Source organism: Bombina bombina, chromosome 6 (genome assembly GCF_027579735.1).
Source record: "Bombina bombina isolate aBomBom1 chromosome 6, aBomBom1.pri, whole genome shotgun sequence".
Taxonomy (NCBI): Eukaryota; Metazoa; Chordata; class Amphibia; order Anura; family Bombinatoridae; genus Bombina; species Bombina bombina.
Window position 1 is genome coordinate 528,459,756 of NC_069504.1, and position 14,409 is coordinate 528,474,164.

Genomic DNA, 14,409 nt, shown 5'->3' on the forward strand with positions numbered 1-14,409 from the left:
ACTAATAAGAATATTAATCAGAAAATTGTTGTTCCTTCCCTGTGTCCTAATCCTTCCTCTAAGAAGGAGCGTCTGTTGCACAACTTGGACGTGTTTCGTGCTTTGAAGTTTTACTTGCAAGCGACCAACGATTTCCGTCAAACATCTTCTCTGTTTGTTGTCTATTCTGGAAAACGTAGAGGTCAAAAAGCTACGGCTACCTCTCTTTCTTTTTGGCTGAAAAGCATCATCTGTTTGGCGTACGAGACTGCTGGACAGCAGCCTCCTGAAAGACTTACAGCTCACTCTACTAGAGCGGTGGCTTCCACATGGGCTTTTAAAAATGATGCTTCTGTTGAACAGATTTGTAAGGCTGCAACTTGGTCTTCTTTCCAAATTTTACAAATTTGATACTTTTGATTCTTCGGAGGCTATTTTTGGGAGAAAAGTTCTTCAAGCAGTGGTGCCTTCTGTTTAGCCATCTGTCTTGTCCCTCCCGTTCATCCGTGTCCTATAGCTTTGGTATTGTATCCCACAAGTAAAGGATGAATCCGTGGACTCGTCATACCTTATAGAAGAAAAGTAAATTTATGCTTACCTGATAAATTAATTTCTTCTATGGTACGACGAGTCCACATCCCGCCCTGTCATTTTAAGACAGCTTATATTTTTTGGTTTTAAACTTCAGTCACCACTGCACCTTTTAGTTTCTCCTTTTTCTTCCTGTACCTTCGGTCGAATGACTGGGGGGTGGAGTTAAGGAATGAGCTATATAGACAGCTCTGCTGTGGTGCTCTTTGCCACTTCCTGTTAGCAGGAGGATAATATCCCACAAGTAAAGGATGAATCCGTGGACTCGTCGTACCATAGAAGAAATTAATTTATCAGGTAAGCATAAATTTATTTTGTATCCGATAGGATGTCTTTTATTTGTGTTCGATACTCTTTGTTACTTCTTCGGAAGTTGTTTGGACATGTTAGTCCTATGTTTAATAATGTGTGTTTTTCTTTTTTCCGCTATGTGGGAAAATTTATGCAGCTTGCCAATTAGGACCCTGAGTACAGGCTGGCCCTGTCGGGTTCTTTTGGTTTTGTGGCTGTTCATTCACATGGTGCTGTTTCTGCTGGATACGTAGTAGCGCTGAGTGCTCAAGTTATTGTTTTTTATGTTAAACTAAGCATTCAAGAGGATCTGTGGGTTCATGAGGCGGGAAAGGATTGTTGCAGTCCTTATAGCCTTCAGTCATGAATGACCGCTGCATCACCTTATCGCAGTGTTTTTCAACCAGTGTGCCGTGAGAGATCCTCAGGTGTGCCGCGGCAGACTGACAACAGTGCAGGGGTGTCCCTCTTTCAAATTTTTCAATATTGGGATGTATGTGACAGGCTCATCAGGCATCATTTACAACCATGACATTGATATTCATTCACACACAATGATTATGATTGTTTGTGAATGAATGTCAATATGTCATGTATAGTTTGTAGGAGGCATGGCATGACAGCACAGTACAGTGTATGTGTGTGTGTGTATATATATATATATATATATCTATCTATCTATATATATATATATATATATATATATATATATATATATATATATATATATATCCAAGCAATTTCCAGTTCAGCCCACCAAGAGGCAACAGCCTGGCTGCAAATATAAGTGATATAAGTAAGCGAAATCAGATGCACTCTCAGGTCTTCCACAAAATTCTTTAATGGAACGTTTTCGGGGTTCACAACCCCTTCATCAGCATCAACATATAATCAAATATCACACAATTTATAGTGTTTCAAACAGTGTCTCACCAAACAAGTGTTACTCCAAAAAGTGCGCCAAATATCGAGTGTGGAACGCATCTTGCGTTCCACTGTGATCATGCCTACCGGAAGTGATGTTATCTCACTTCCGGTTTCGCGGCATGACAATATTAAGCATACAAGCAGTGTTATGTATTATGCCTTTATACATTCACTTTTACACAATCAAGTGTCATATGAGCTTCAATATGTAAGTGCAAAAAGTACCTTTTGGTATGTTAAAAATCTGCCTTAGATCGCTATGTTATTGGCTCTGATCGGCAGGTTGAGTGTAGTAGTGTATACAAGTCGTCATAGCAACTGTAGCTATGGTTATGATACAAACCCAAATTCGTGTCTCAACACAGTGATAAATTGCCTAGTGTAGCGAGCATATATAAGTGACAATAAGTACTAAACATTCTAAGTCACATTCATGCATAGATGTGCGCAATAGTATATATACATAGATAGATATAAAATAAAATAAAAAGTGGCGATTCTTGCTATACTTGTTATCAATACTTATAAAGATGTAGAATGACTGCAAAATAATAGATGGAGTCTTTGCAGACTATACATCCACTGAGTCAATTTGCAACATTATTCTATTATGTTTTCCAGTAAATATATGGATAGATAAATGATGTACTATAATTAATTGGGCACAACTTTTTATACCAGTACCCAAAAGCTGGAAATGAATCAGTACATCTAGTTCTCTGTATATTTGTGATATGGTACAGATATTTAGCCCAATAGAAAAATTCACTTAATAATGTAGTGAACTCACATAGAGACCTAGATTATCATACTGGAATAAAGGGAGGTATATTTGATCATGTCAATATTCATGATCCCACCTTTTAAATGTATACCACAATGTGTCACACAGCTAGGCCATGTCCCAAATACTAGAATAATACTAGGTGATGTGTCAAAATGTATCTTGGTTACATCTGAAATATAGTCTCTTATTACAACAAGATAAACAGGTAAATAGGTCCAACTTAGAGATGACCAAGTATGGACAGATAGAAAAAGTCCATCCTGTTACTCATTAGTATTTGTGAGTATATTGATGTATCCCCAGCATAAGGTCTAAGGTGCATAAGTGGGTAATTCTACCTCAGGGGCCAGGCTTCCACAACCAAGGTGGGGGGGTTTTCCTCCACCCGGTTGTGTCGTAAGCGACCGTCTCGCATCGTTCAAAAGAGCAATGGAACTGGGAGCTACACATAGCCACTATGACCCTGGGTTGTACCCCATGCATGTAGCACTACCTTATTGAGTCAGATAAGATTTTTAAAGTCTGGGGTGGTATTTAATCCGCCTGGATATATGGTTCCCAATTTGAAGATCCACTGGGCTTCACGTTTAAGCAATGTCTTGCTCCTATCCCCTCCCCGATCCAATGGGGGTATGTGGTCAATGAGGATATAACGTATGGAAGAAACGGCGTGACCTTGCTTAGCACAATGGCGTGCAACAGGCTGTTCAGAGTCTCCCTGTTTAAGTGCAGATCGTATTGCATGCCTGTGGTTTGCCATTCGTTCACGTAACGTGCCTGTAGTTTTGCCCACGTAAAAACACGAACATGGGCAGAAAAGGAGGTAAACTACGTGTGTAGTGGTACACGTAATGGAGTGTTTAATCACGTATCTCCGATTAGTGTGTGGGTGATGAAAGGTTTTGGTACTGACCAGACCATTACACGTTGTGCAGCCTAAGCATCTATATGATCCTTTGATATTTATTTTGGCCCCTGTGGTGTAGCTGGATTTCTGATCAGTGCGCATTAGGAGGTCCTTAAGGTTGGTACCCCTCTTAAAACCCACCATAGGTTGTAGCTGCCGAGTGAATGTTAATTTAGGATCAGACGTCATTATGGGCCTGTGCTGATGTAGGATACGTCCCGTGTTTTTGGTGGTTGGAGTGAATGTAGTGGACATAATTAATCTATTGCTCGTATCTCTCTTTGATGTGGGCTTGATTAATTCGAATTGAGTGAGTGAAGATGCTGTGATCATGTTTTCTTGAATAATAGAGGATTTATACCCCCTCTCGCGGAATCTTTCTCCCACTCCTGCCAGTTGGGAGACCCCAGTCTGCATCTCTGAATTGTTGCTCATAGTTCTCACAAACTGAGATTTGACTATGCCCTTTAAGAGGGCAGGGGGGTGACAGCTGTCAGCACTCAGAATAGAATTACGATCGGTTTGTTTATGGTATAGGGTAGTGCCCAATTGATGTACCTTTTTAAAGACCGTCAGGTCCAGGAAGTTAATAGACTGTGTATCAACCGTCATCTTAAATTTAACATTGCTAGTGGCCATGTTGTATTTTTCAAACCAAGTTTGTAGTTCCTCCATGGTCCCCCGCCACACCATGAAGATGTCGTCAATATATCTGTAATAGCATACTACTGCCGGATTGGTAGCATGCCACAGATACAAATTTTCATATTGGGACATGTATAGGTTGGCGTATGCGGGGGCCATGGAGGAACCCATGGCTGTACCAGCCGTTTGCAAATAAAACTTACTTTCAAATCTAAAGTAATTTTTATACAAACAAAATTCTATCAAGGAGAGAAAGAATTCAACCGGTGAACCCTCATAAAGAGGGTTATTAGTGATATGTTCCTCAATTGCTTTGAGACCCTCAGTGTGGGGGATAATGGTGTACAGACTGTTGACGTCCAAACAGACCAAAAGGTCATCAGGTTGGACGTCAACAGTCCGTATCTTCCGAATAAAATCACCTGTGTCCATGATATGACCTTACCTCCCTAACAACAGGTTGTAGTAGGATATCCACCAGTTGCGCTACCGGTTGTGTCAAGGAATCCCTTGCCGACACAATGGGCCGGTCTGGTGGATGATCCAGAGTTTTGTGTATCTTAGGGATGGAATATAGGATAGGTATTTTGGGGTATGAGGTAGAGCAAAAGTCGCGAATATGTTCGGACAACCTCATGATTGACCGCTGCATCACCTTATCGCAATGTTTTTCAACCAGTGTGCCGTGAGAGATCCTCAGGTGTGCCGCGGCAGACTGACAACAGTGCGGGGGTGTCCCTCTTTCAAATTTTTAAATATTGGGAGGTATGTGACAGGCTCATCAGGCATCATTTACAACCATGACATTGACATTCATTCACAGACAATGATTATGATTGTTTGTGAATGAATGTCAATATGTCATGTATAGTTTGTAGGAGGCATGGCATGACAGCACAGTACAGTGTATGTGTGTGTATGTGTGTGTGTGTGTGTGTGTGTATATATATATATATATATATATATATATATAATTATATATATATATATATATATATATATATATATATATATATATATATATATATATATATATATATATCCTGTAGTAGTCTATGATTTTGTAAAAATTTGGGATGGTGGTGTGCCACAGGATTTTTTAATGTAAAAAAGTGTGCCACGGCAAAAAAAAAAAGGTTGCAAATCACTGCCTTATTGGTTCCTCCTCCACGGGGGGGGGGGGGGGGGGGGGGGGGGGGGGGGGGGGCTGGCGGGAGTAGTGCCCCGTTGCCACTGGTTGAGTGGTTTGGCCTTCAGTTTTTAGGCTCCTGAATGGTCCTATGGGACTTGATCCAACAGCTTGTCCAGCTTGCGAAAGTTTTTTAACCTATTGCAGCTCTTGGCACCTTTTTAAAGGGGTGCGTCTCAGCTGTTTCTAGTGTATCTAGATATGGCTCTTACTCTAGGCTGCGTAAGGTCTGTCTGAGTTAGGAAACCTTGGGTCTTCTTCCGTTGTCCCTGGTGGGTTAGATCTCCTTTTGGGGATCTGTGTTTCTGACGTTGGTTGATCCCGGTGGGGACTTGTTTAGCAAGGGTTTTCCAGGAGCTGGGAATGTTTAGCACATTTTCTCTCCCCTGTGTCCTCTGCCTGTGTGGAGGTGATGGGGAGACTAGCCCTGCTCGTAGGGTTTTGGGAACTTTAAGGTATCCCTTCTGTTGTCCTGTGGCCTTGGGACGTCTCTTCATTTGACTTCTAGCCTTGCTCCTTGGAGAGTTGGACTTTATCTATGGGTGGTTCCTTCATTTGGTCGGAGCTTTCGAGTTCTCTGCGCTGTCTGGATTTTCTGGATATGCTCCATTCCTTTTGTCTGGCTTTTTAGCCAGTCAGGGTGTTTAGTTCTAGGGTATAGTTGTCTGAACTATTAGGTTTCTGGACCTGTTTTTTCTTCCTGAGTCTTACTCTTTTGGGGGCTAAGCTCCTGTCACAGTTTCGCGTTGTTTGGATCTCAGGGCTGGTCGGGATGTTCCACGGTGGTGGGAACTGGGGCTATGTCCTTGCTCCATCTACCTGAACGAGTCAGGGCTGGCCCGGTCTATCAGAGTATGTATGACTCCTTGCCACAGAATAACCCATGTCATCTGGGGTTAGCTGGGTTGCTTGCGCCTCAAGAATGGTGGGATCCTACCCAGCTGCTGGCACTGGATTCCAGTCTTCTGGTGCGCCTTAGGGTTGTATTCCCCTGTTAGTTTGCCAGGGTACCCGTGGATTCTCTGCTCTGCAGGCGAATGGGTTGGCTATGCCTCTGTTGGGTGAACTACTTGTGTTGGGGTCCTTTCTAGGACATTTGTGGGGGATTTTTTCTTCCCTTTTAGCCGGTGGCTTCGGGCCTTGAGGACGGTTATTGCCCTTCTGGCCTCTTCCCATTTTCTTTAAGGGATATTCGCTTCTCGGGAGACTGAGTTCTTACTAGGGGCTTCTCCTGGTCAGAAAGTGAAAGGTGGACTTGGTTCCACCTGTAATCTTGCTGGTTTCATGTCAGACTGTAGGGCCTTGTTTTGATAGATCCTTTGGGTCTATGGCCTTGTCTTTTTTCAGAGTTGGGTTGTACTTGTACTCTGGGGGGGGATGGCTTTGCCATCTTTACGCTCGTTCCTGTACCAGTTTTGGGATCTCTGTTCCCTTGTATTAGTGGCCCAGCTGAGTCTGCAGGTCAGGATGCCTGAGGGGTCTATGGTCACGGTATCCTTTGGGATGTGTGAGCTTGCTGTGTCTATTCTGATGGCTCAGTCTGCCAGGAGATGGGTTTTTCCTTTTCTCCTTGCTCTTTTGACAGGAGACAGTTTCCTCTTCCTTCGGGTTCTGAGGGTAATTCTTCTCGGGGGGGGGGGGGGGCTGTGTTCCCCTTTTTAGGGACCTGTGAGTAGATCTGGCTGCATAAGTTGCTGGAGTATGCCTTCTGTCGGGGGCTGTTTTGTGCGGTTTGTTTCTTGATGATTTTTTTCTTGATGATTTTTTTCTTGATAATTTTCTTCTTTCTTCCTTCCTCCTCCTTGAGTCTCTTAAAGGGGGATTAGCCGCGCGTTACTAGAACATTTATGTTTTAGCTCCCTCTGTGTTCTCAAACTTGGGGTTTCGCCTGTGTCTATTGCACGCTCTTTCATGGTCGTATACTTGGGTATTCTATGGGCTTTGCCTCTTTAGTTGTATTCCATGCTTGCAGGATGTTGGAGAGATGTCTTTTCGGTCTCCGTGCCCGGTATTATCCCGGTTTTCGCCTTTTATAGGCATGGCCTCCTTTCCTCTATGGGTTCATTTAGGTCTCTGATTACTGGGCCCACTCTTGGGAGGTGCTGTTTTTTGCATTGATGGATTTTTTGGTTTCCTCGGTCCTCCTTTGCCTTGTTCCCTTTGGGGTTTTCGGCTGGTTTACCCTTCTTTTGTGAGGGGTGAGTGGTGGGGGACCGTCTGTTAGGTGACGGTGTCTCTTGGTGGACTGTTGGCTCAGTCGAGTCCGTTTTGCGGTCTCTAATTTGGCTCTGGACTGGCTGCGGGTCAGTGTTACTGGGGCTTTTTCTTTGAAAAAAAATTCTCGGCTTCGGACAAAGCAGGATTTTTTATTGGGTAGAGGTTCAGGCCTGGTGCCCTCAATGTGGGCCGCCTATTGTAGCCTCCCGTCTTGGCATTCAGTGACCTCTATAGCTTGGGTATTGTTTTCCCAAAAGTAATGAATGCAGCTGTGGACTCTTTCCATTTAAGAAGAAAAACATAAATTATGCTTACCTGATGATAATTTCCTTTTCTTCTGATGGAAAGAGTCCACAGCTCCCCACTCGTAATTCTATGTGGGGCGTCCTTATTATTCTTCTGGCACATTTCACCCTGATATTTCTTCTACTGTTCCTTGTTCCTCGGCAGAATGACTGGGGGATGAGGGGAGTGGGAAGAGTATTTAAGCCTTTGGCTGCATTGTCTTTGCCTCCTCCTGGTGGCCAGGTTCTTATTTCCAAAAAGTAATGAATGCAGCTGTGGGCTCTTTCCATCAGAGGAAAAGGAAATTATCAGGTAAGCATAATTTATGTTTTTACATACAGTAGGTCACAAGACAACTCCCCTATCAAATAGTACAGTACATTTTGTTCTGAGCTCTAAGTATGTATTCTTTCTTTTCTATTACAGAAGTTTTATCAGCAATTATCAGTGTTTTAATGGTGTACATACTCACAGGCTTTTTGTTGTATGAAGCAATTCAACGTACAATAAATACGGAATATAACATTAATGGAGATGTAATGCTCATAACAGCAGCGGTCGGAGTTGCTGTAAACCTCATGTAAGTCAACAGTTACAAGTACAAGCCAAAATGTAATAATAAGTACATTGTGTATTGAAGGTCTGTTGTTATTGCAGTCAAATGATCAAAGCAAATGGAAGGTTTTGTTTTTTTAAACAAAGGATAAACAAATTTTGCCTTTTTATACACTTCAATACAGCTCAGAGTTCGCAAGACTGCACAACAGTTTAGAACAATGCTTTAATTATAGCTAGTCATTTTTGCCTGTGTAGCTCAGTGGTCTCAATAACTAAAGTGACATTAAAAAAAAAAAGAGCAAAATAAAGCATTTTATTTATATTTCATCAGAACATTTCTTTAACAGGTATAATAGCCCTTTGTGTACACTTGGGAGCACTGAACATACTGGTTTATTAATTTAGCCCATACTGTCTGGCATGGTATGAAAACAAATACTAATTATAAATTAAAATTTATATAAAATTTGGATGTATGTATATATACAGTATCTCACAAAAGTGAGTACATCCCTCACATTTTTGTAAATATTTTATTATATCTTTTCATGTGGCAACACTGAAGAATTTACACTTTGCTACAATGTAAAGTAATGAGTGTACAGCCTGTATAACAGTGTAAATTTGATGTCCCCTCAAAATAACTCAACACACAGCCATTAATGTCTAAACCGTTGGGAACAAAAGTGAGTACACCCCTAAGTGGAAATGTCCAAATTGGGCCCAAAGTGTCAGTATTTTGTGTGGCCAGCATTATTTTCGAGCACTACCTTAACCCTCTTGGGCATGGAGTTCACTAGAGCTTCACAGGTTGCCACTGGAGTCCTTTTCCACTCCTCCATGACGACATCATGGAGCTGGTGGATGTTAGAGACCTTGCGCTCCCCCACCTTCCATTTGATGATGCCCCACATCTGGAGACATGCTTGACCAGTCCATCACCAAGGCAGTGGTTATCTTGGAGGTGTGTTTGAGGTCATTATCATGTTGGAATGCTGCCCTGCGGCACAGTCTCCGAAGGGAGGGGATCATGCTCTGCTTCAGTATGTCACAGTATATGTTGGCAGTCATGGTTCCCTCAATGAACTGTAGCACCTCAGTGCCGGCAGTACTCATGTAGGCCCAGACTATGACACTCCCACCACCATGCTTGACTATAATCAAGACATACTAGTCTTTGTACTCCTTACCTGGTTGCCGCCACACACGTTTGACGCCATCTGAACCAAATAAGTTTATCTTGGTCTCATCGGACCACAGGACATGGTTCCAGTAATCTACGTCCTTAGTCTGCTTGTCTTCATCAAACTGTTTGCGGGCTTCCTTGTGCATCATCTTTAGAAGAGGCTTCCTTCTGGGACGACAGCCATGCAGATCAGCTTGATGCAGTGTGCGGCATATGGTCTGAGCACTGACAAGCTGAACCCCAACCCCTTCAACCTCTGCAGCAATGCTGGCAGCACTCATACGTCTATTTCCCAAAGACAACTTCTGAATATGACGCTGAGCACGTGCACTCAACTTCTTTAGTCGACCATGGCGAGGCCTGTTCTGAGTGGAACCTGTCCTGTGAAACCGCTGTATGGTCTTAATCACCGTTCTGCAGCTCAGTTTCAGGGTCTTGTCAATCTTCTTATAGCCTAGGCCATCTTTTTGTAGAACAAAAATTATTATTTCTCTTGTAAGATGTATCAAGTCCACGGATTCATCCTTTACTTGTGGGATATTCTCCTTCCCAACAGGAAGTGGCAAAGAGAGCACACAGCAGAACTGTCCATATAGCTCCCCCTCTAGCTCCACCCCCCAGTCATTCTCTTTGCCGGCTCTAAGCAATCGGAAGGGTAAAGTGAATGTGGTGTTAGAAATTTAGTTTTTATTTTCTACAAGCAAGAGTTTGTTATTTTAAATTTGTACCGGTGTGTACTATTTACTCTCTAGCAGAAAGGGGATGAAGATTTCTGCAGGGAGGAAGATGATTTTAGCATGTTGTAACTAAAATCCATTGCTGTTCCCACAAGGACTGAGGAGTGCAAGAAAACTTCAGTTGGGGGGGAACGGTTTGCAGGTTAGGCTGCAATAAGGTATGGTCAGTCATTTATTTCTAGACAAGACTGTGATAATGCTAGAAAAGACTGATAATATCCCCATGAGGGAAGGGTAAGCTGTATTCAGAGACTAAGTATGGAATTTCAAGCTTACATAACAGGGCTAGTTTATGCTGGTTGACACTACTTTCAAGACAAACGGTTTTTATTGAAAATATCGTTTTTTTGAGACACTTTGAAGGTTCCTTTGGGTTTCTTTCAGGGGTTGTTACCCACATGGCAATTATTAAGACACTTGGGAGTGTTTCTTTAGGCCTCACAAGCACCGTAGTGAGGTGGGAGGGGCCTAATTTCGCGCCTCAGATGCGCAGTTATATTTGACTAGAAGTTCAGGCTGTTTCACATATAGGGTCCTGCTGCAGTTTGAGGGCCTATAAGAAGCTTTTTCCCCACAAATCTGGTTCCTAAGGGCAGGAAGGGCCACAGCAGAGCTGTGGCAAGGTGCTGAACGTTTTTAACCGTTTTTTTGGCTTACTGTCGATCCGGTTTTGGCATTAAGGGGTTAATCGTTTTTATTGCTAGTGGTGCAATCTTACTAATGCTTTAGGTACATACTGTAAAAATTTCGAAAAGTTTGCTGCATTTTTTCACTGTTTTGCAAAATTATGTGCCTTTTTTATCTCTTAAAGGCACAGTAACGTTTTTTTCAAAGTGTGTTTTTACTTGATTAAAGTGATTTCCAAGCCTGTTTGTTTTACTACTAGTCTGTTAAACATGTCTGACACCAAGGAAAATCCTTGTTCAATGTGTTTAGAAGCCATGGTGGAACCCCCTCTCAGAATGTGCCCACTTGTACTGATATGTCTATACACTTTAAAGAACATATTGTTGCACTTAAAAATGGGGCCCAAGATGATTCTCAGACAGAAGGTAACGAGGTTAGCCCGTCAACCTCTCCCCAAGTGTCACAACCAGTTACGCTCGCCCAAGCGACGCCTAGCACCTCTAGTGCGTCTAACTCTTTTACCTTGCAAGACTTGGCGGCAGTTATGGATAATACCCTCTCAGTGTTCTTATCTAAACTGCCCGTGTTACCTGCAAAGCGTGATAGCTCTGTTTTAAGAACAGATACTGAGCATTCTGACGCTTTAGTAGCCGTATCCGATATACCCTCACAACGCTCTGAAGTGGGGGCGAGGGATGTGCTGCCTGAGGGAGAAATTTCCGATTCAGGAAAGGTTTCTCCTCAGACAGATTCAGATACGTTGGCTTTTAAATTTAAACTAGAACACCTCCGCTTATTGCTCAGGGAGGTATTAGTTACTCTGGATGACTGCGACCCTATGGTGGTTCCAGAGAAATTGTGTAAAATGGACAAGTACCTAGAAGTTCCTGTTTACACTGATGTGTTCCCGGTCCCTAAGAGGATTGCGGATATCGTTACTAGGGAGTGGGATAGACCAGGTATTCCGTTCGTTCCCCCTCCTGTTTTTAAGAAAATGTTCCCCATATCTGACCCCATGCGGGACTCATGGCAGACGGTCCCTAAGGTGGAGGGGGCTATTTCTTCACTTGCTAAACGCACAACCATACCAATTGAAGACTGTTGTGCTTTTAAAGACCCTATCGATAAAAAATTAGAGGGTTTACTTAAGAAAATTTTTGTTCAACAAGGTTTTCTTCTCCAACCAATTGCGTGCATTGTTCCTGTAACTACTGCAGCTGCTTTCTGGTTCGAGGCGCTAGAAGATGCGCTTTTGACGGAGACCTCATATGAGGAAATTATGGACAGAATTAAGGCTCTTAAGCTGGCTAATTCTTTTATCACAGATGCCGCTTTCCAACTAGCTAAGTTAATGGCAAAGAATTCAGGTTTCACCATTTTAGCGCGCAGGGCGCTATGGCTAAAGTCCTGGTCGGCCGATGTGTCGTCAAAATCCAAACTGTTGAACATCCCTTTAAAAAAAAAAAGACCCTCTTCGGGCCTGAATTGAAAGAGGTTATTTCAGAAATCACTGGGGGAAAAGGCCATGCTCTCCCTCAGGACAAGTCCTTCAAGATAAAGAACAAACAAAATAATTTTCGTTCCTTTCGGCATTTCAGGAGCGGTCCCACTTCATCCTCCCCTGCTGCAAAGCAAGAGGGTAATGCTTCACAACCCAGGTCAGCCTGGAAAACGTACCAGGGCTGGAACAAGGGTAAACAGGCCAAGAAGCCTGCAGCTGCCTCCAAGACAGCATGATGGGGTAGCCCCAGATCCGGGACCGGATCTAGTAGGAGGCAGACTCTCTCTCTTCGCTCAGGCCTGGGCAAGAGACGTACACGATCACTGGGCCTTAGAAATTGTATCCCAGGGATATCTTCTAGAATTCAAGGACTCCCCTCCAAATGGAAGGTTCCACATTTCTCGTCTGTCTACAGACCAGACAAAGAAAGAGGCGTTCTTACGCTGTGTAGAAGACCTACATACTATGGGAGTGATCCACCCAGTTCCAATTGCGGAACAAGGGCTGGGTTTTTACTCAAACCTGTTTGTGGTTCCCAAGAAAGAAGGAACTTTCAGACCAATCCTGGATCTCAAAATTCTAAACAAATTCCTCAGAGTCCCATCATTCAAGATGGAGACCATTCGGACAATCTTACCAATGATCCAGGAGGGTCAATATATGACCACCGTGGATCTAAAGGATGCCTATCTGCACATTCCTATCCACAAAGATCATCACCAGTTTCTCAGGTTCGCCTTTCTGGACAAGCATTTCCAGTTTGTGGCTCTTCCTTTCGGGTTGGCCACTGCTCCCAGAATTTTCACAAAGGTGCTAGGGTCCCTCCTGGCGGTTCTAAGACCGCAGGGCATAGTAGTGGCGCCTTATCTAGACGACATCTTAATTCAGGCGTCGACTTTCCAAAGAGCCAAGTCTCACACGGAAATTGTATTGGCCTTTCTGAGGTCTCACGGGTGGAGGGTGAACATCAAAAAGAGTTCTCTCTCCCCCCTCACGAGAGTTTCCTTCCTAGGAACTCTAATAGACTCGGTAGAAATGAAAAATTTTCTGACGGAGGTCAGAAAGTTAAAACTCTTAACCACTTGCCGAGCCCTTCATTCCATTCCTCGGCCATCTGTAGCTCAATGCATGGAGACAATCGGACTAATGGTAGCGGCAATGGACATAGTCCCTTTTGCACGGATACACCTCAGACCACTGCAACTATGCATGCTCAAACAGTGGAATGGGGATTATGCAGATTTGTCTCCTCAAATACAGCTGGACCAGGGGACCAGAGATTCTCTTCTCTGGTGGTTGTCTCAGGATCACCTGTCTCAGAGAATATGTTTCCGCAGACCAGAGTCGATCATCGTAACGACCGACGCCAGTCTGTTGGGCTGGGGTGCAGTCTGGGACTCCCTGAAAGCTCAGGGCTTATGGTCTCGGGAAGAAGCTCTTCTCCCGATAAACATTCTGGAACTGAGGGCGATATTCAACGCGCTTCAGGCATGGCCTCAGCTAGCTGCGGCCAAATTAATCAGATTTCAGTCGGACAACATCACGACTGTAGCTTACGTCAATCATCAAGGGGGAACAAGGAGTTCCCTAGCGATGATGGAAGTAACCAAAATTATCAGGTGGGCGGAGGATCACTCTTGCCATCTCTCAGCAATTCACATCCCAGGAGTAGACAACTGGGAGGCGGATTTTCTAAGTCGTCAGACTTTTCACCCGGGGGAGTGGGAACTCCACCCGGAGGTATTTCCCCAGCTGACTCAGCTATGGGGCACTCCAGAATTGGATCTGATGGCGTCCCGTCAGAACACCAAACTTCCTTTTTACGGGTCCAGGTCCCGGGAACCCCAGGCGGTGCTGATAGATGCTCTAGCAGCGCCTTGGTCCTTCAATCTGGCCTATGTTTTTCCACCGTTTCCTCTCCTCCCTCGTCTGGTTGCCAGAATCAAGCAGGAGAGGGCTTTGGTGATTCTAATAGCGCATGC

At 43.7% G+C, this 14,409-nt stretch overlaps 1 protein-coding gene across 1 annotated transcript in view; it reads left to right on the forward strand.

Moving 5' to 3' along the window:
* Nucleotides 1-14,409, forward strand: part of SLC30A4 (solute carrier family 30 member 4) — a 481,458-nt gene that overhangs the window by 145,710 nt on the left and 321,339 nt on the right. Inside the window, exon 3 of the mRNA XM_053717448.1 lies at nt 8,245-8,398. Coding sequence (XP_053573423.1) covers nt 8,245-8,398 — 154 coding nt within the window. The remainder of the gene's footprint in view (nt 1-8,244; nt 8,399-14,409) is intronic.